This window comes from Atractosteus spatula, chromosome 12 (assembly GCF_055471065.1).
Source record: "Atractosteus spatula isolate fAtrSpa1 chromosome 12, fAtrSpa1.hap1, whole genome shotgun sequence".
Classification (NCBI taxonomy): domain Eukaryota; kingdom Metazoa; phylum Chordata; class Actinopteri; order Semionotiformes; family Lepisosteidae; genus Atractosteus; species Atractosteus spatula.
Genome location: NC_142717.1, coordinates 42,153,604 through 42,175,919, shown reverse-complemented (window position 1 = coordinate 42,175,919; position 22,316 = coordinate 42,153,604). Strand labels below are relative to the sequence as shown.

At 43.2% G+C, this 22,316-nt stretch overlaps 1 protein-coding gene across 1 annotated transcript; it reads left to right on the top strand.

The window, feature by feature from the left end:
* The first annotated feature begins 46 nt into the window (after positions 1-46).
* Positions 47-16,991, top strand: pex1 (peroxisomal biogenesis factor 1). The gene is made up of 24 exons (XM_088929702.1): positions 47-337; positions 775-921; positions 1,183-1,266; positions 1,569-1,683; positions 2,740-3,437; positions 4,114-4,233; positions 4,561-4,684; positions 4,948-5,063; positions 5,435-5,523; positions 5,737-5,869; positions 6,143-6,239; positions 7,166-7,336; positions 7,938-8,092; positions 8,506-8,692; positions 9,474-9,640; positions 10,065-10,199; positions 10,700-10,764; positions 10,941-11,083; positions 11,969-12,072; positions 12,453-12,629; positions 13,006-13,236; positions 13,968-14,165; positions 15,024-15,154; positions 15,858-16,991. Exons 1-24 carry the CDS (start codon positions 230-232, stop codon positions 15,940-15,942), a joined length of 3,780 nt encoding a protein of 1,259 aa, XP_088785828.1. The 5' UTR covers positions 47-229; the 3' UTR covers positions 15,943-16,991.
* The last annotated feature ends 5,325 nt before the right edge of the window (positions 16,992-22,316 follow it).

The window sequence follows — 22,316 nt, the reverse complement described above, 5'->3', positions numbered from 1 at the left end:
ATAATTCATTTACACAGAGATGTACTGGGGGAAATACATAATCTTCGTGCACAGCAAAGCTTTCGATACTGTAATACCGAACAGCAGCAGCACCTACAAAATATTCAATTTTGACGATTTTTGTTGAACAGCTCCTAGCCGGAGAGCGAGTCTCTCGCGTTGCCCCCCTCTCTGCAGGTGGTGAAGCGCTGCTGTACAGTATCTTGTAATATCTATTTCTGCGGCAGCAATGCTGGGAAGCCATGGCATACAGCCAGTGACTTTAGTTTTTAATAATGCTAAAAACTGTTTTCTGCACCTCTCTTCAAGCTTAGTTTCACAGCTTCGCCTTCAAGAGGTAGTACTCTGAGACCTTACGTTGTCGTGTTAGTAATATCCATGTATCTAGCCAATGCTTGCGTTTTGCTTGGAGTCAGGACTTAAATTAAATAAAGATGTCGAAATACATTCTAATACTAAACTCGCTTTTAAGGTGAATCTTTACACCTTTGAGTCTAAATCGTAGCTGAGACGGATACTCAAATACAGCGCAGGGTTTAGAGCTGACAGCCACGGTCCGGTATCTGCAGGGGGGTTTCCTCATTTTCATCTCGTTTGGACTCAATGGTCTTGTACTAGAACTGATTTCTTGATTAATTGATTCATGTGAAACCTTTCCGCGGTGAGGAGCTGGAGATGACCCTTTTAACAGACTCCCCACGGGATGAGACCTTGGCTGCGTGATTGCGATGCGAGTTGTTTCTGTTTCTGTTTTCTTTTTGCGTTTACAATCAGAACCAAGCTCTTGAGCTCTCCTGGGACCGCTGTCAACCCGTCTACCTCAGCTGGACGAAATGCCTGCAGTCTTCATTCCAGGGGGAGAGCGTTGTAGAGGTCAACAGGCACCTGGGTGCCAGGCTTGGAATCAAAGATGGAGAGCAGGTAGGGATGTCATGGACAGCTTCTCCAGCTCCTGAATTCCTGGTGTCATATTTTACACAAACGGCTGCAAGCACAACCTCAAAACAGAGACACCCACCTACTGCATGACAAACCCTTGAGCTTCACTCTATGTTTGCCTAACAACATCATTCTTATCACAAGGAAGTTACCATTATGATGACGATTATTGTGATAATTACATATGTGCTGTTTCTTTATACTGTATGTGAATGTGTGAAGTTTTATTACATTATTTTCCAGGCATTTCTCAGACCTTGCTGGCAGATCCTTTCCATTCAGCAGGTGTTAGTGGAACCACTGTCATCTGATGACTGGGAGATATTGGTATGTTTAGTCTGCAATTTTTTAATGTAAACCAAATGCTCTCATCTACTGTATATGACAAATTAACTTGAATATTCACATTTTGGGATAATAATATTTAATAGAGTGGTGTTGATACTGTTGCCTGGATATGTATAGGTGCTGTATTCATGATGATCCAGTGTAATTCTTCCCACTGACCCAATCATGCGTTTGTCAGAAGTGAGAATGAACATCACTTAAATGTGATAAAAATGGCGCAGGTGCGTTATTGTCCCACTGAGATTACACGAGCTGACGACGGGCTGTCACTTTTCTTTCAGGAGCTTCACAGCTCAGCACTTGAGCGACGCCTCCTGGACCAGATAAGGGTCGTGTATCCAAACGGACTGTTTCCCGTGTGGGTGGACCAGCACACTGTCATCTATGTCAGGATAGGTTTGCAGTGACTTTTCCCTCTATCTGCAATTGTTCTGTAGCAGGTATTCGGTGCTACACTGGGTGATTTAAGACCTAAGTGGCGTGAGACCCGTGTGTTCCTCTGCAAGATGTTGCACTCATTTTGTTTTTGTTTTGTTGAAATGCGAGGTCTAGCTCCTGACTGGAAGGTCCTGGGTTCAACCCCAGGTAGGGGCAAGTGATGGAGCTTGCTCTAATTCCTTCCTGAAGACACCCAGGTCCACTCAGCCTGCTTTCCAAATGAGTACCGGGGGTTAATCCTTCCGGGGGTAACAGGCTGGCCGGAGCGTGATGCTGACCACATCCCCTCCACCTCCAGAGTTGGATGGTTGAAAAGAATGGTGGCCCCTGCCTCCCTTTCTCCATGGGTCTTTATGGCCTGAAAGGGGGACCTAACCTACCTACCTTTGTTAAAATGCATTATTGTGGACACAGAAACAAACAGGCCAGCAAGAGTCACTTTATTGTGTGTGTAAAACACACCTATTACACGTTTAAGGGAGCCTAATCCCAGCTCCAGGTCTCCAGGTATTTAATTTTGAAATACGTGAAGCAGGTGTTCATTCATAAGCAGGAGGAAAAGAGATTGTCAATGTTAGTAGGAGACTTAATAATAAATGTTTTTGCCTCTTTTGCTGATTTCTTGGATGTGTACTAAAGCTAGTTTTAATGACCATTGAGCTTGCTGTTAGAAATAGTCCCTGGCTGGCATTAGAAAAAAAGAAGAAAGTTTGACTTCAGTCAGTGTTATTTATGGTTGTATTTCCCATGACATAGTTAACCTAGTGTGAGGCAAAGTTTAGAGTGGTTTCTTGTAAGCTGGGTATTGACTTCTTACCTATGATTAATCTTCATACAATTACAACCTCCAAACTCCAGCCAGCAAAAAAAAAAGAATATTGTTCACACATATGTTGTGTGTTAAGTCCATAGATGTGTCATTGTTATGTAAAGTTTGGTCCAGCACCTGTCTTCCGAGTAACAGTGACAGACTGTTTGTAACGCGTTGATCTTCCTGTTCCTGCTCGGCTCCAGCTGCCCTCACGCCCGCTGCTCCGTATGGCCGGCTGGAGCAGCTCACCGAGCTGATCGTCTCCCCCAAGCTGCGCCGAGACGGGGAGAGCCCGGCACGCCCTTCTGCCCTCCCGAACTGGCAAGCAGATGCCAGTCAGGGTCGGGGTCCGCACGGGCCAGACGATGCCCCGGGGAGAGACGCGTCAGGCACCCACTGCGGGGCGCCACCGTGCGTCTCCCCCGGAGGGAGGCGTGATCTGCGGAGCCTGATCCGATACATGTTCGCCGGGAGCCCTGCCCCCCAGAGGGAGCTTCCCGCTGTCCCTTCGGTGCCGCCCGTCCTCGGGGACTCTGTTTTCAGAGTGTGCAGGAGCGCCCCCTTCCCTGCCGGCCGGCAGAGCCCCGCTCACGGAGCAGCCCACGTCTTCCCCTGGCGCCACCCCTGCGCGGCGCGCGGCGGGGCCCCGTTCGCTGTCACCTACGGCCGGCTGTCCAAGCTGCACTGCCCCAGGGAACCCAGGGAAAAGCCGCACAGGACGTTGTCCCAGCCCGAGAGGAAGAGGGGCCCTGAGGCTCGGGGTGCTGGAGACCAGCTCGGGTCCGGAGGGGGCGCCGCAGAGCCCCTGGCCGTCAGGATCATATGCCATGGGGTTGAGGAGCTGGCAGACGCCCAGGCCTGCGGCAGCAGGAGAGGGATGCCCTACGCTGGGAGGGTGTGGGTGAGTGGGGGGCCGCAGCATGGCTCAGTGGTTAGAGCTCTAGACTCGTTACTGGAGTTGGTGGGTTCAGACCTCGGGTTGAGACACCGTAGCAAGGTACAGTACGTCACTCAGATTGCTCCGGAAGAGTAAACAAGGGGTAGGAAAGGATGTTGCTTCGACACGAAAGTGTCAATATACAGTAAGATTACAGCCACAGAGCTGCATTCAGTTTGGAGCTGGTGACAGGAATGTTTACAAAGGGTTTAAAATAGGTTTCTAAATGTGTGTAGTTGATGCTTTTGACTCTAGTGATTCCCTTGAATCTTGTTGATTCACCTGTAGGATAGCAGGAGTATACAGTATATATATACATTTAATTAAAAAAATACAGCAATAGCCTATTTGCCTCACTGTTTTGGCAGCTGGGAGATTCTATAAAGAATTCCAATGTGTTCTGTGAACAAATGGAACTGGGATCCTAACAAAGCCGCTCACTGTAAATGATTCTAAGTGCGGTTCAAAAGGAGTTCAATGTCTTTGGGTGAACAAACATGGGAAATGTCAAATACTGTATATCACATTGATTCAGTGGTTAAATGACTGATATAACTGTACGTTTCAGTACCCTTCAATATTGCTTTGTATTGTTTTCCAAATCCCGGCCTGTGTGTCTCATTATCCTTATTGTCCACAGATTTCAGAATCCATTAGAAGAAGACTGGGCATTGATTTCTGCACAGCCGTTAGAATACAGCCATTAAACTCAGTCCCAGAAATAGCATCCAGTGTCCGATTGCAGCCCTTGCAATCACTGGTGAGTTGAACCGTAGATTTTGTAGGACATAAAATGCAAAGCTTTCTCCAGTTAAAAAGAGTAAAAGTATCTTTGCTAGAAGTGTAAAGCACATGGGTTTCTTTAGAGTATTTATTTTTCTTGAGTGGAGTCATTGGTCTAGTTATTGTATAGCACAGCTTCTCTTCTGTTTCTGAAACCCCCACTTAAGTGAAAGTGCCTGTCTTTGTTTGTGTCTGTTGTGTGTAGAAATTGCTCCAGCCTTGTAGTGCTTTTACTGTATGTCTCAGTTGCCCATATTGAAACTAAGAGACCTGACAGAAGTGTTTAATCTTTACATTTCCTCAGCCGCAGAAGGTCAAGGAGCAGGATGTCCAGTCTGCTTTCCTGGACTGGCTGCAAGCTCAAAGTAATGAAGAGCTGCCTTGGCTCACAGGGAGGTCTGGCTTTGTCGCCTTTCCAGTCCATGAAGGCAAGTGTTTTACTGATCATTTATTCGGAGCCATAGTGGAAGAGGAGGATGTTTTAAAGTAGTGAATGGGATAAGCCATTAACTGGTATCATGTCTAACTAAACCTGTTCTAGAGGTCCCTTGGCTTTTAAAGTGGGTTTGATCCTATCAGATGATCATTTCTTACTTTTAGGTCAGGATACACAGGATGATGTTGCTTAGCCTTTGCTCTGATTTGAGAATTTCAACTATAATGCTGAGGTCTACTACTTAAAATTTCTCAGAAAACATGGAGTTTGCCTTGACTGTGACGAAGCCAGAATCCAAAAAGACAGGAAACGGTGAATCAGATGAGGTTTTCATGTTGACGACCAGTTTGCTGGAAAAAACAGACATACAGGTGGGTTATTGATTATTGTTTGCTTAATCGATTGGAGTTCTGTGCTCATTTAAGGTAATGATAGTTTCCAGTGATTGAATTCACGTATTCTGACTTGAAAGTGAATTCAGTTGTGTTTTTCATGTAACATGATGGGTTCCATCGAGCCGTGTAAAAACAGAAATTATCGTTTGGTCCAGAAATTAACAAAAACTGTAAAGAATAAAGTTACCTTTGGAACCAGCTTTTTAACTGTTTTCTATAGAGTTGAAAGGAGTTCACTTAGTCTTTTAAGATGATTGTCCAGTATTATTTTTATGCAGATCTTAACTGGATTTTGCCTTTCAGTACACTAGCTGTGATGATCTCAAGTCCAATGTGTTTGTATGCAGCTATCAAGGTATCCACAGACAGCTGGGTCAGAATCTGTGCAAGCACAGGATCCCAGCGAGATTTTCGCCCCACCAGTAGAATCTCTGGGGTAAGTCTTTTTCTCAAGAGACATGGCAAGCCTTCATTTCATTTACCCCCTCGAGCCACAAAACACAGAAACCGAAACACTTTTTCACCCAAGAAATGACTGTTAATAACCAAAACTTGTAAATTACAGAGTTAAAAGTTTCATTGCCGAGAGTAGCTGGGTTATAAACCACACAGTAACCTTGTGACAATGTGTCCATCTTTCACACTGCAGAGGAGTGGAAGACATTGCTGACTCTGCCTTTGAGCACATCTCTCAGAGCCTGATGGGACGCCCTCTCTCCCAGGAGCTGCTGTCTGTAGTATCAGGGCTCAGGAACGGAGCACTTCTCCTCACAGGACTCAAGGTAATAGCACACACTGAGTGAGGAGTAGCAGTATCTGGGCATCTCTGTGTATCATAAACTTTTCTGTATTGAGTCAGTGTATTGAAACCTACAAAAACTATTTCAATATAATATGAATCTGTGTTTCAGTTTTTTTAGAATGCCATTGTATGTAGTTATTATTACCTTTTCATGTTGCATTAAGTAATATTTGATCTGAAAAGTTAACATGGCGCTTTAATGGAAGGTTGTTTTAGGAAATCGTCACTGACTGTGCTGTGACTAACCCCGCAGGGCAGTGGAAAGACAGCTCTTGCCACAGCTCTCTGCAGAAAAGCAGCGGATGTCTTGGATGCTCATGTAGAAGTCATTGACTGTAAAAAACTAAGAGGTAAGAGTAAGGCCCCTCCCAGATAAAGCTGTGCAACACTGGCAATGGTCTGTGAATTTGGAGTAAATGTAATTATTTTGTTTTTTGTTACCATTAAAATTGTTTCACTTTACTTACTTCATAAGTCATAAGCCAGTAATTTCTTTATGTATATTATTTTGTTCTTTAATTCACCTGTAAATTGAAGTTGCCTTCTGCATAATATGAAGCCTTTAGTAATTACAAACCATCTTTTCCCATTTGTCCATTGTTTTTGATTTTGACTTTTGTGGTTTTCCATCGTAATCGGAGTGGCTTCAGTGTTCATCTGGCACAGCAAGACTTACCAGATCCTTTTGGTCTCATATCTTCCTTCCTTCCACTTTCTAACCACTTTACCCAATTCAGGGTCACTGGGGAGCCAGAGCCTATCCCAGCAAGCAACAGGCACAAGGCGGGATACACCCTGGACAGGACGCCAGTACATCACAGGGCAGGCAGACACCATCATGCACACACTCACACCACGGGCAGTGTTACTGAAGCCAGTTAACCTACCAGTGTGTTTTTAGACTGTGGGAGGAAACCAAAGTATCTGGAGGAAACATACACAAACACAGGGGGACCCTACAACCACACAGAGAGCACCCCAGGAATTGAACCCAGGGCCCCAGGGCTGTGAGGCAGGGCAGGGCTGTGAGGCAGCAGTGCTAGCCACCATGCCACTCTTGACTCATATCTTTCAGAAGATATTTAAGAATAAGTGAAGTGGAAATGACAGTTTCGATGGAGCAGAGATGCAAACCTTGGACCTGCCCTTGTCTCTGCAGTGTGCCAGTCGAGTCTGGGAGACCCATCTACATCTGCAGGGGTCCTTTACGGTCCGGCTGGCCCAATAGTTCCATTCGGGCTGTTCGTCTCATGCTCCCGCTTTGTGGCATTTGCAGGGAAGAGAGGGGAGACGGTCCGAAAGAAGCTGGAGGAGGCGTTTGAGGAAGCTGCGTGGAGGCAGCCCTCTGCGGTGCTCCTGGACGACCTGGAGCAGCTGGCCGGAGCCGTGGCCGCCCCCGAGCAGGAGCACGGCCCGGAGGCGCTCCGCAGCCAGCAGCTGGCCCAGGGTGGGGGCACCGCCCACGAGCGCACCAGCCGGGAGTCGATCGGCTGTACTCTTCGCACTCTCAGGGGACGGGTGTGGGGCTGTGGGAGGGAGAGTGTCGGCTGTCTTCTTTCATGTGATGTCGGGATGAGATCCTTGGATCATGACAACTCTTCAGTGGGCGGGATGGACCGAATGGCCGTTTCTCATTTGTAGCCTTGACTATGTTCTTATGTTCAGGGTTACATTTCAGTACACTGTAGATTAACATCCTGCTGCACTTTTATCCTATTAAAATATTGCATAGCATTTATAAAAGTACAGTTTTATTAAAATACCATTTATTGGTTTTAATGTAATAAAAACAAATAATTCATGTTGTTCCGAATCTGTGTCTTGATCATCTGCATTATCACATATGAGCCAATTTAGACATACAGTAACAGAACCTTGGAAAGCAATTGAATATTGAATTTACTTTGAAGTTAAGTTTACAATTCTAATAAGGGATGCTATGGATACATTTCAATAAATAACTTAAAAGGGACACATTTTGAAGTACAGTATGACTGATGTAGAGATCTTTGCATCTCAGGGGTTTTTGTGCTCTTTTGTTGTTTCAGCCTTAAGGGATCTAGTGAGTGATGCTGTTGTACACGGCAGTCTGATTGCCTTGATTGCTACCAGCCAGAGTGAGCACACCCTCCACCCTTCATTGACATCAGCGCAGGGCTCTCATTTCTTTCAGTGCATCAAGGAGATTCCCCGCCCCAGCCAGGTACTGCTTCGCTGTGGGATATTGTATCAGTGGGATACAGTACAGCTCTTAGAGTTTAGAGCCTCCCCCTTCATATAGCCTGACAGTTACCTTTATTCTTACACTGTTCATTTCTTTATTAGGAGAATTGTGAGTCGGTATTTTAATACTGTATCGTGAAAGGGCAATACAAAGAATGTCCTTTGCTGAAGGAATATTATAGTATTTCAAGCACTTTAGAACAAGATGAAAGATGTTTTAATTTAAATTGAAGTGACATATGAACAGAGCACTCCAGGCTAATTCTTTTTTTAATATTTTTGGGGATTATTTGCAAAAGGGTGGTATTGTTACATTGACTGATGTAGTAAGTTATTCCATTGAAAATGTTTGTTAATATTCAAAACGTTTCTGGTCCCTATGTTGTTTTGCAGGCCCAAAGAAGTGAAATTCTTCGAGCAATAATTAAGAGCAAAAGCAACATTGCTGAAGATTGCCTGGGAGTACTGGAACTCGAGTCAGTTTCCAGGGAAACTGAAGGTTACCTGGCGAGCGATTTCACCCTGCTGGTTGAAAGAGCAGTTCACGCCAGTGTTCTTCACAGCAGGAGCCCAGCTTCAGGTACTGCGTAGCGCACTTTAGACCATCATGCAAACTCCATTCAGTCTTCTCCAATAGTAGCCAACCGGGAAGGGCTTTACCCACAGTGCACCAGGAAGAGCCGTCAAGGATTGCTTGTACACTTAATAAATGTCTAGTTCAGTATAATTTGCATGATCCTTTCACTGCCATAAAATATCACTGAAGCATGCTTGATCTTCAAATTTGACATGTTGATCACATTTCTGTATGAATTCACTTGATGGATAGTTACGTTTAAATGAGGTGAGTACAGACACATCTGAGAATGTTAACTGACAGCCCTTTCAGATTTAGACATAGAGGATGTATTTACTGCTCAATGAAATACAGAGCCAAATACTGATGGATACAATTCAAGCAGTTTGTATTCTTTTCTTACGTAAAAAAACACAAAATAATGTAGGATGGCATTTATTATTCTTATTTGTGTGTTTTTCCAGGTTAATTTGAAGGGTAGTTTAGTTTTTTCTTGAACTAAAATGTATTGGGCTGCGATCTGGTCATCTCTCCAGGGCTACGTGGGGGGAGTCAGGAGTAAGCGTGAGCAGATCAATGTTGAAAACACCCCTTTATTTGTAATCAAAATCAAAAGGAGCGATCTGAGGTAAATTCAACAAGCATTTAAGAGATGTGCTTTACACACCACCTGTGCTGGTTTAGGGTTGCACAGGTACAGAGTAATGAATGCAGCATGGCATCCTCTCCAGATGCCCCCGTGTTTCCAATCCTAAATCACCCAGCTTGGGTCTGTTCCTCTCAGAGGTGTTTTTGGCCACCTCTGACTTCCAGCAGGCACTCAGAGGCTTCACCCCGCCCTCTCTCCTGAGTTCCCGCCTGAACGCCCCCCCTGAGGTGGGCTGGGACTGCGTCGGGGGCCTGAGGGAGGTCCGGCAGGTGCTGATGGATACCGTTCAGCTTCCAGCAAAGGTAGGCCATTGCTTAACAGCGCTGAGGCCCACAGCATCTGCTCAACTTCAGTCTATAATGAATAGTGTCTGACTATACAAGTATCAGTATCTGCTCCCGAGTGGCACAGTTTAACGTAGACTGTAAAGATGGCTCAGGAACATGTGGCACTCTCAGCCCTTTGCCTGGCTTTTGCACCGTTGCATAATTGACACTGGGACAAAATTCACACACGACGGTTGTTACTTTCTAGATAATTGCTGTAATGATCACCTAATTAATGGATATTTATTGTTTAGTGCTTTGTGCATTCACAATTAAAACAAAAATACCCAGAAAATGCCCAGGGTTGGAATGGAGCTCTGACATCAATTTTGAATTCCCCTCCCTTTTTCCCACCTTCTCTTCCTGTGGGGTTCATGATGGTTTTTGTCCTGTGTTCCAGTATCCTGCCCTGTTTGCAAGTCTGCCCATCCGACAGCGCTCTGGAGTGCTGCTGTACGGAGCTCCGGGCACAGGGAAGACTTTGCTAGCAGGAGCTGTTGCCAAGGAGAGCGGCATGAACTTCATCAGCATCAAGGTGCAGCAGGCTTCCTATCCCCAACTCTTTCCAAAATATGGCTTTTTCCCAAGAACTTTAGGTCACCATTAATGTCATCTGGTAGTTGACAGGTGGTCGCATTTTTTCGAAGTGGGTTTATTTATTTGTACCACAAATACAGTCTTACAGATTTTTGTACTTGTAAGACCTGTTTACCTCCGCTAATTCCTTTCAGAAAGGCTGATTTGTAAGCTAACATTGCAGGGATGGCCGCAACACAGTAAATCTAACAATGGATGTTTGTTGTCATCTCAACATGCTCATTGCAAATTCACGAAAAACTGTACGAGGTCATCTTAAGCAGAAAAGTTTAAAAGAAACATTTCACACTGACTTTGTTTGAAAATGTAAATATCCTCACTGAGTGACTTGTAACAAGAACAGTATACTATTTGGACTTTCCAGAAATGGTGGATAAAGCAGCTAACCAATGATAAACAGAAATGCTCACACCATTTTCCTTTGCTGTGCTTTTTCAGGGGCCTGAACTTCTCAGCAAATACATTGGAGCCAGTGAGCTGGCTGTGCGCGATGTGTTTCAGAGGTTTGTTTTGAACTGCACCGCTCTCTCAAGCATGTGTGCATTGTCTGTCAAAAGCCCGTGACAAGAAAGAATTACTGGGGACTGAGGAGGTCAGCCAATGGCAGAGTGGCTTGAATCTCTTATAGAATATGTGCCATCATGTACAAAATGATATTTACAGTAACTCTCTCTGCCAGGGCCCAGGCTGCGAAGCCCTGCATCCTGTTCTTTGACGAGTTTGACTCCCTGGCTCCTCGCAGGGGGCACGACAGCACGGGAGTGACCGACCGTGTGGTCAACCAGCTGCTCACTCAGCTGGACGGCGTGGAGAGGCTGGATGGTAGGGCTGTCCTCTGTGCTGTACATCACAAGGCCCGATGGGCTCAGGAGATTAACTGCATTCCTGCAAAACCTTCACATTCGCAGGCCAACAAACAAAAAGAAAGAAATGCGGCTCTCAGGAGAACTACAGTACTTCTCATACTACACTATCGTAATTCAGATTCAGATTCAAGAGCATTGATTTTAACTGCTAACAGAACGCCGTGTTTTTGTTGTATTACAAATTAAAGGAAGTGGAAGCTATGTGGTTTCAAAAGATGGGAACACTGCATATTATAGCTTGGACTGTCTCTGCTTTTGGCTCTTTTTATCCTTTAAACTTGACAAGCCTATTATATATGAATGTCATAATTGTTGTGGTCATCTGAGAACAACGCATTTTCTTAATTCAAAACGCACATGTGAACAGTGAAAAGGGACTTGATTATTGATTACCTGTGGTTAAAATAGCAGATGTTCTGAGGAAAGCAGGTGCAGTGTAGCTTGCAGATTTACAAAAATGCTGAGGTAAGTTTGACTTATCTACCTTTGTGTTAACTTGAAAAATACATTCAAATTGTAACTTTAAAGAGATCAAAAGAATGAGGCCTGGGTCATGTTCAGAAGCTGGGCCTCACCTCACCAGCACTGGGATGGGAGAGCTCACGCTGTTGTATATGCCGTTGGTGGACCAGTAGGTGGTGCTTGTCCCTCAGCTATAGTATTTCCAAACCATTATGGAGACCACAGACACAGTACCATAGGAGTGGCTATCCTTTGGATGAGACTTTGAACTGAAGTCATGACCACCTTTTTCTCAGGCTTAATTTGTACTTTTTGACCCATATTTTGCATCCTGGATAAATTCTACCCTAGTTAAGGTTAATTGCTTTCTGTCTCTTAGGGGTGTATGTGTTGGCTGCCACCAGTCGTCCTGACTTGATAGATCCGGCCCTTCTGAGACCCGGTCGTCTGGACAAGTCTCTGTACTGTCCTCCCCCTGATCAGGTAGACTATCACGCCCTGTGACTTTCTCCATTAGAGAGCAATTAGAAATGCAGAAATCGAAAGAGCAACACTCCTTCCTGAAATAAGGGGAAAAATTAATTAAAAAAACCTGGGTGATTTGCAGATAAGATCATATGCATTTAAAAGACTAAAGGGAAAAAAATAGATTTATTCAGAAACACTGCAAGGAGGAAACAAGAAATTTCCTGCAGTGCTTTCCGTGAAGTAATTCTGATGATGAGCAATCGTGCAGTTATGTGTGGCACGATTAATTGCATAGCTTGGTGGTGTGTGCTCTGTGATTTCCCGTGACGTGGGGCAGCGAGCGGCGGCGTTGTTGCAGGTCTGCTTCTCTCACAGGGGTGTTCTGTTCCCAACAGGAGGCCCGACTGGAGATTCTCAAGGCCCTTACTCAGACTGTACCGCTGGCAGGAGATGTGGACTTTGACCAAATGGCAGCGGCCACCGACTCCTTCACTGGGGCTGACTTGAAAGCACTGCTGTACAACGCTCAACTAGAGGCAATTCACAGCAACCTTGGGGCCAGCTCTCTCCATGTAGGTGCATTCAAGATTTAGCGCTGGTGTAGGGCACCATTTCATTTAGTGTTGGCAAAAAACTTCTCTGCACTAGTAGCCCTGCAGGTAAACTGACTCTGTACTTGAATAGGACCAAATGTTGTGGGAGATCTTGAAAAAATGTGCTCCCCCTACCCTGTGCTAAAACCTTAAAATTCTGAGAAGATACTGTAATTTGCATGACCCTTTACCTACACATGTTTAATTCAGTTAACTTGTCTTAAGAACTGGGAAAATGAAAGGCATGAAATAAGTTTAGGTAAAAAATTACCTTGCACTTTTAGTGCAAATGATCATGAATCTCAGCGCTGATGAGTTCCATAAAGAACCATTTTGTGTTGCGTTGTCCTGGCAGGATGTGGGGTCTGGCTCGGACAGTGACGTCAGCTTGTCCTCCATGATCTTCCTGAACCACAGCAGCGGGTCAGACGACTCAGCAGGCGAGGGGGAGGGCGGGCTCGAACACTCCATGGTGCTGCTGGACTCCTCCGAGATGCTTCCAGAGGACCCGCGTCACAACATGTGGCGCCTTTACTTCGGCAGCTCCTACGAGTCTGAGCTGGGGAACCCGACACCCTCAGAGCTGGTCAGACCTTCCACAGTGTCCTGTGTAGAGATCCCTATACTCTCAGAGCCGGTCAGACCTTCCACAGTGTCCTGTGTTGAGATGAATAGACACAAGCTGTGTGCTTAGTCTGTAAATCACCTCAGACATGACAGAAATCTTTAAAGGAAGAACTGATATCCTGTGCGCTTTACTATTGTCCCATAACACTGAGTATGTTCCCATCTCTCTCCCTGTCATTCAGGTGTGAAGAGTCATTCTTATGAAACTCAATAGCTCTATTGAGAAACCAGAATGGCAAATCGCACAGAACGTGGCAGAGAATATAAAGCAAAATGTGAAAATAAACATATTAATTATATATGGTACAGTACACTGCTCTTTTAATAATTAAACCTGAAGTGCTAAAATGTCTTATAGTTTCAAAGGAAATATTGGACTATTTTGCAAAAAGACTCAAACACTTGTAACACTTACATTAACATTTAACAGATTAATTTAGGTGCACGGTCTTGCCAGTTTTTGCCAACATTTCTCAATTGGGAAATATATTTTTATATTTATGCTTTCTCAGATAAACCAGTGGTTACTTACAAATATTCTATCTCCAGAAATTCCCCCAGGAGTGTAGATTTTTTTTCCCCATCTGGTGTACGTCGTAAGACACGTTGTATTAAAATACGGAATGATTTTGTTACATACTGTAAATCATTCTGTATTTTTGGACACTGATGGCTGTTTCCCTGCTGCAGAATTCACAGTGCCTGTCGGGACCAAACTCGATGACCCACGATATCACTGGAGCCTCGCTGAGGGACACTGCCTCTTCCCACACCCCAGCGTTCATGGCATCGCTGCAGGAGGGATTTCAGGAGCTGAGCCATGAGCAGTTAGATCGCCTGCGAGCGGAGATCAGCAGCATCAAGGCCAACTACCGCAGCAGGATGATGGTGAGGCACCAGGGCACAGCCCGCTGTGGTGAAGAGTCGTAATCTAACTTTGTTGTGCTTGTTTTCTGAACAGAAATAAAGGCTACAAAACAAGGAAGGGGCGAACGGCTCCTTTCTTGCCAGTGAGCATCATTAAATAACCACAACACAGTGTTTGAAAAGGAAGAGGAGAGGAGGTAACATTGGATTTGTCAAGGGCTCTGCCAGTATGGAACAAGCTCCCGAGCTGAGATATTAAAGCCGATACTCTGGCTTTGTCCAGGAAGAGATCCTTGGCTCTATTAGCTGCCAACTCGCAAATTGCCAACAACATCTGAATATCCTTCTCTTGTTTTCAAAACTCAAGTCCAATTCCATTTTTTTCTTTTCATCTGCCCTTTTTTGTTTGAGTTGTATGTTATTTAACTTCTTGTTGTTGGTGCAGTTCTGTGTTTATGTTTTTGGAGATTCCTTTAATGTCTTTGTATTGGAGCATACATGCAAATAGGCATGTCATTGCACGTGTGCGTATGACAAATCAACCGAACTGTTCTTATGTTACTATGTTAGCAATAGATGAGACCAAAAACAAAAAATGAACTTTCCAGCTTCGTGTGGCATGAATTATCTTCCTCAGTACCAGCTATGAGAAGTCTTGCCTTCTCCAGTTCCAGCTCACTGGAAAATCATTCCCCAAGCAAAGGGACCATAAGTCAGTCCAGAAGGAGCTTCGAGCAGGATGTCTGAAGCTTGACATACTAACGGGAACTGTCATATACAGTGACGTGCTGGTGCTCCAGGAGAAGTGATGGGTTTTCTTTTCTGCAAGTGTTTTGAGCAAAATGTGCTCACACATTGTGCTTCTTGCTCTGGTTCCAGGAAGAGTCCTTCCTCACACAGGCAGCACCCAGCAAAGCAGCCTTGCTCATCTGCCAGTCCCACCTGACGGGAGCGCTGGCCAGCACCAGAGCCTCCGTCGGCAAGCAGGACTGGAAGAAGTACCACGAGCTGTGAGTTCCCCGTTACTGGCACAGTGACACTCCCCTGTGTTTGATCTCGGGAGACGCCTGCACTTATAGCACATCAACGGGGCTTTTTTCTGCCCGTGGCACTCTGTGTTGAAATGACCGCCGTCTTAAATGGGTGCCAACCGTTAATAAACAGGTTTCTGCCGTTTTTTAGAAACTGAAAAGTGAGTCAGTAGAATTAAGTTTTTTTCATATATTTTTTGTATACAAAAGAATACAGGCTCCATTTACTATTAATAAAAATCTTCAAATACTGAATTATACTACATGCAAACTAAAAACACAACTTATAAAGTTTTTTATCACCTATACTGAAATCTGTAACATACATTAAGTTTATAGAAAAGAACTGAAGAACGTTTTTTCAGGATTAACCTGACACAGGTGACTCATTTTTCCTGAAAGGAGAAGTTTGTGTAGGGAAAAAGAGAGAAAATGTTGAACAGTATTTATGTCCTATCACCTCCGTCCCAGTTTCTTTTTTGTTGCTTATAATAAATTACCAATCCTGTAAGAGGGAAGAGGAGTATACCGTAAAACATAACGAGTTAATACAATCCACACGACCCTGTAGAGTCAAATTTGCTTTAATCAAGTGTTACTTAATCTAAGGAGTGAAAATAAGGATACGGTATACTGTATAATGTTTTTGTCTCTTACGTGATGTAAATCTTTGTACTTTCAGGTATGATGCTTTTAGGAACACCTGTGAAGGCAGGACTCAAGGCCCACCCACCATGAAGCCTGGTCAAAGAGTGACTTTAGCATAGCGATACTGCACTGCACCCAAAGGTGGCTGGAATGGCAGTGTGAGACAGCGTTTCTTATTACATACCCTGTCAGCATCTGACCTGAGTTCACCTCATATTTAAATCTTAAACATGTGCAAGAGCTCGACATAAAGAAATCAATGTGCTCGAAAAGTGTTGTACATTAGAGATGTGTTCTAATGAAAACTAAAAAGATAATTAAGTGTATATCCCTGTGTAATCACATATTTGGGCTCCTTCAGGGACCCATAGCAGCCAGTTTCTTCTTCTTTAATTGAGGATAAATAGAAAAAAGTTATTTTCTCATTTATGTTTCTTGAATTCAGTCCTTAATTTTTTTTCCCCAAAAAACTGACTGTGATTCCACTGAAGAACTTTCTTTTGTTTGAGGATTTACTGTGTGACTATTCATCAACAATGATACCTCAGATCGTTGGAGTGTTTAAAATTCAGTGCACTTTCAAAAAAGAAAAATGAAGAAGTATTTCATATTCTGTTTTATTTCAGTTGAAGAGTTCTTAGAACACTGCAAAACACAACATAACTTACTTTTAGATGACACTCACATTGGCTCTTGTTCAGTGGCAATTGTTAACCAATGCAGAATGTTTAACATTTTTAGTGTGATCCGTGATGCAGTATTATGAGATTTTTACCACTTTACGCATCAAGCGTGAACAAGCAGTAATGCTGAAATTACCATTAAAACCCGTGATTCACCTTATGTGAATAATTAATTCAGTGAAAGAAAGACATACAAATTAGAAATATAAAACAGGCAATAGCCTGAAAACCCACTGGGACATTTCTTCAGTTTGTTTCTAATTAAATTAAGTAATTTCTAATGTGATTAAATTTGATACAATTAATAATAACTGCATCTGAATGACTGTAGAATACTTGCTCACAGTGACATTTTACAAATTAAGACTGACCTTGAAATTGCAGCCTACTCCATACTAGATGTAAATTTTATACAGTATGTAATTATTCTGCCAAAATATTTTTAAGGAAAATAGTGTAATAAAATAAAATAGTAATCAAAACTGTGAATGCCTTGCTGTGACATGCTGTGCTGTGACCTGCTGTTTTAAGATATATTTACCAAAGAAATTCTAATTACATTGTTAAATTGTTTTTTAAAGTTTTTCAATTACATTTGCAAGGAAAAGCATACAGTATGGACCATTAAAAGAAAAGCTGAGGAAATTATGACAAATTAGGAGGAAACATGAAAATGCTTTTAGTACCAGGTGCACTGCCATTTTATTAAAGAGATACGACATAAGTAACTTGTCACAGAATAAAAAACATCCATCCATTTATTAACTGCTTCATGCAGTACAGGGTTGCAGTGCAAGTCAGAGCCTATCCTGGGGTGCAAGGAACACGACAGGGCAGCCGCACACGCAGGCACACACCGGGGCCAGTTTTCTCTGAAGCCTGTTAAACAACCAGTAGGTCTTTGGACTCTGGGAGGAAACCCACACAAACACAAGGAGAATAACAGACTCCACGAGGTAACAACCCAGGAATTTAACCCGAGGCCCCAAGTATTGGCACCAATACTAACTACTGCGCCACGAACACGAGTTTTTCAGGACTATAAAATAAGGTCATAACCCGCCTCTCTCAGTCCGTACCCTCACTGTTCGAATGGGCCTGCAGAATAGAATCCATGCATCATAATTCACCAGCTCCCAGAGCTACCTTCTTGCACAAACACATGCTGTAACTTTACTCCTTTTATCAGTGCTGTGTTTCCCCCACTCTTTTATTTAGTTACTGTAGATGCTTTTCAAATTTCAGATTGTCAGATACTTGCAAATCAGTGATCTCATTATCAGATGCAGGCAATGTAAGTAACATACAGTAAATGGTTTAACTTGGTTAAATACAAATCATTCTATGATTTCCATTCCTTAATGGTAGAGGTAATCAAAGTCTGGTGTAATACTAGCCTAGAATGTAGCCGAAAAAATATTTCAAATGTAATTTGAGGGAGCAATAGTGGTATTAGATTAGCAACAACTCATTGTATACCTACAGTACAGTATACCATGCAGATTTAAATTTCAAGTCGTTTAACCTGTTTTCCCAAAATACTACAACAACAAATGCTTGGTGTATACATTATTTGTTAAAAAACAAATCCAGTAATACAATAGCCATTATTATCCTTCACAAAAACAGCATCAAGGTTTCTATTGAAACCGCTTAAATTTCTCTACACACCTGTGGGTCACCTGTAGGCTATTTTTGTGAGGGGAAAAATACAGGCTATTGGACACCATTCAGTTCTGAAGGATTAAGTCAGCTGCATTAAGGACTGCATCTAGCAGTAGATCTGGGCACATTTCTGTTGATGGAGATACAGTAGTTTCAGTACACATGTGTGAGTAATGTTTCAAGTAAGACAAGGTCATTTGGCCAGGATATTGACTTCAACAGCTTGACTAGGTCAATGGTTACAGAGTTAATGGCTAGGTAGCTTATGCTATACCCAGTCCTGGTCATGGTCATTTCTGTTTCAGTACAGCTTTATTATATATATTGTATATATGAAATCAAAACAAGTACTGATCTTTCAAAGGGAGATAATAAATACCTGTATACATAATGTGGTGAAATCAAATACAAAATGATAAATCACTGATAGGCTGTATAACCTATTACACAAATACTGATATACTCGAAACTACAAAATGATTCAAGCCAGGTTGCCTTTTAAAAATTGCATTTCTTAAGTAACTTAAAATCTCCAAATTCAGTGTCCAAAAAAATGCAAAGGTTCTAACCGTTCAACCTGTTAGTTGAATTAAAGATTTGTTTCATTAAAGCATTCAACTGAAAAGAAACCAGCCGGTGTGTGGGTACAGACGGGCAGCAGCTCTGAGGGAGGAACCTTCATCACTCCAAAGTTGTCAGTCTTTGTCCTGGTTGTTTCAACTCCTGGGCTAATTGTAATTCATCTCTACTCACTAGTAGAGTCTTTTCTCTGCTCTGGTTTAAAAAATACCCTAGGCTAAAGTATATTACCAATGCCTTCAACATATAGAACTCTGCATTTTGTCTTAAACTTAATCATTAGCTTCGTTATTACTGGCTCATAAGTTCTTTATAGCTGAGCACTTAATGATGAAGAGACACGGGTGAGAATGATCTTGCTTGTCAAACACTTGCACACCTGCTGTCACCATCCAACCCACCTTAGTTAGATTATTGAAGCTTATTGAAGTTGCTTCAGTTGAAAATAAGCAATATTGAAACAAAAATGCTTTATTCTCTGAACAATTCGTCAAACACGCCTACGAAAGCGAGTTCATAAGCCTATATAGTCACCTCACTTACTTTATGTACTGTTTTTACACTTATATGTAATATTTTGTATTACCCTCAGAGGTTAGTGGGGGGGTTATATGGTAAAATTTGACTTTACGCGAAATTGGCTTTACGCGCTACACAAAATCCCTAAACCCCGCCTAAACCGCGAGTCGATTGTATTTGCATTTTGTTTCTAGTCACGAATTCGGGATTTTATTTCACATACAAAATAAAATAACCGAGAACTGAGAAGCGGATACATTACATTTCCGCGCACCTGAATGAGAGAAAGTCAGGAATTGGCTCAACAACCCCCATAAAACCTTTTCAAAGCTGGAAGAGAATGTACACGCACGTCGCAAATAATAAATTAAATCAATGAGCTTGTTATCGAGAAGCAGGCTGGAGCAAAACCCAGCAGACCTGATAACCACAGCTTTACACAGGCAAATAAAACTGCCTTTAAAGGAATGATTATCAATAAATAAACATTAGTGAAGTTAATGAATATTTGTGTCTTTTCACCTCAGCAATGTAGTGCACGTCTACAGTACATCACAATGCATGGCAAGCGGATTAATAACATTAAAAACAATATCGCCCCGGAATGCTTACAATAACACACCAGCGATTTTTTTCGCGGACGTAATCTCGTTACACTCCACTACCCTGTCCTAACTAAACAATAAAAGTGCTGAAAACAAGGATACGGAATATAACAAATTCAAATGTCCTTAATTCACCGGACCGTGGCTGGGCAAATTTACCCGGAAAATTGGGAGATAAAATGTACTGTGCAATGAAACCGTCAAAGTATTCGGCGTGTAATACAGTACATGCCTGGTCCGAAATGTCTTGTCCCTGAACCCTTTGATCTGCTATTTGTACCGTCCTCCTATCACTGTAATACATTACGACTCTGTCTTCGTGGTGCGCCATCATTAACCTGCTTGGGTCCATTAAAAACACGATATTGGTTTTAAATCCCTCTCTATAAAGTATGCAAGGTATATAAGGGACAATGTCTGAATTCGGGTTTCCATTACTTTAGGTTCACTTAAACAAGGTAAAGTTTGCACTTTTTAGACCTACCACTAGCACGTTAAATGCCTCCCTGCTCAGTATTTGTCGATATTATTTGCATGCATAAACTGTTATTAATAATTAATTCATTAATTACGGCAATTGTTCCATGCTCGGTCCACACCTTGTGCGAGACCAGCGGTGCTGCTGATGGCGAGCACTGCATAGTACCGTGTCACGGTCGATATCCCACCCCTAGAGGGCGCTCCGTGTACTCCTGTCAATAGTTCCCTGTGATTGTTCATATGTGTTCCAGGTGTGCCTTGTTGTCTCCCCAGTCGTCCCCCTATCTATTCTCAGCGCCTCCCGGGCTCAGGCCTTGCCATTAGGATGTGGATATCGTGAGGCCCGCCTAGCGCCAGGTCGCGCCACGGCCGGGAACCTGAGGGGTAGAGGTTTCACCCCTGACATTTCTCGCTTCTGAGCCGGGGGTCTGGAGCACCTGCCCTTTCGGGGATTTTAACCCTGTCACGTCCCAGGATGGATCTTTCGGACATGGACTCATGGACTGTGCCCCGGCCCTGTTTTGGACCTGCTCGGATTGGGGTGCTGCTGTTTGTTTCCCCGTTCACTTTCTCACGAACTCTCATGGTTTACTTTATTGCACCATTAAACACATCCTGTGTGTTTTCCCCGTACTACGCCTCTCGTCTCATTCCGTTATTTCCATTTCTCGTAGGGTGTACTACTACAACACCCAACACCCAACACCGACTGCAGAACCAGTTTGTGACGAGTACAGTACATGCAGTATGACGAGTGTGCGTGCAAACACAAACCGCGTCTCTAAACCTCAAAAAACCAAGCCCTCGTCTTAGTGAGCATGAAATGAGGAAGGGACATTCATTTACACACTGCCTAGAGCAGTGGTTCTCAAACTGTGGTACGCGAGCTGGTACACCACATGACCCTGGAGCTTTGTTGTGTGCGTTGAAAAATCGGGACGGGTTTTCATATTTTCTATTTTAATACGTGTCGAATACGCAGCCCATGTACTACGATACAGCGCGCCCTAATACTTGAGTGGACACAGTTACAATGTAATTCTATACCATTCTATAGGAATGCGTGCTATGAACGTACTGTAAGTGACCAATTGTATTTAAAAAAACGCATCTCCAGCAAATAGAGAGGCAGGAAAATGTGCGTGATTTTGGAACAATGCCAATGTTGTAAACGCAGGAATGCGTGCTAGGAACGCTAGTAATCTTGTGAGCACAGGAAAGCGTGATAGAGAACAGAAAAATATGTAAGAACTGTTCTAGATTAATTTGAGAAAAGTACACTGAGCGTCTCTGTGTTTCGCTCCCATGCACATGAAATAAAAACTTCTTTTAACTTCTGAGACGGACTCCTGAAACGGTAACGGGGAAAAATACAAGCTTGCGGATTGCTAAAGCAGGTAAGCCCCACACAATTTTTGAAGAACCTTTTTTACCGTTGGCAAAAGAGCTGACACGTATTATGTGTGGAGAAAAAGCTGCTAAACAGCTCGACCGGCTGCCCCCTCTGAAAGACCCAGTCACTCATAGAATTATTGAAATGGCGGATGATATCAAAAGTACGCTGGTAGAGCGCGTTAAGATGAGCAGATGCTTTTCATTGCAATTAGATGAGTCTGTAGTCGATTTGGCCAATTCGCTCGTTTACGTTAGATACGAGTTTGAGGGTACGTCCCGTGAGGACTTTCTGTTCTGTAAGCCGCTACCAACAGGAACTACAGGAGAGTACATATTTCAGCTTCTGAATCAATTTATCGAAGAGAATGGCATCGACTGGATAAAATGCGTCGGAGTTTGTACAGACGGTGCTAGAGCGATGACAAGCCGACACAGCGGTGTAGTTGGACGATATAGAGAGGTTGCTGCAGAAATGAATGGACGCATTGCAACATCCACCGCGAGACCTTTGCCGTCAAGAAAATGCCTGACGATTTAAAACCTATTAGACTCTGTTGTGAATTGTAT

Excerpts from the sequence above, each read along its gene's own strand:
- pex1 (XM_088929702.1), top strand. The coding sequence starts at position 230 with ATGCTGGGAAGCCATGGCATACAGCCAGTGACTTTAGTTTTTAATAAT. Across the intron at positions 3,438-4,113 it reads CCTACGCTGGGAGGGTGTGG|ATTTCAGAATCCATTAGAAG; the intron begins GTGAGTGGGGGG and ends TATTGTCCACAG. Across the intron at positions 12,630-13,005 it reads TTGGGGCCAGCTCTCTCCAT|GATGTGGGGTCTGGCTCGGA; the intron begins GTAGGTGCATTC and ends TTGTCCTGGCAG.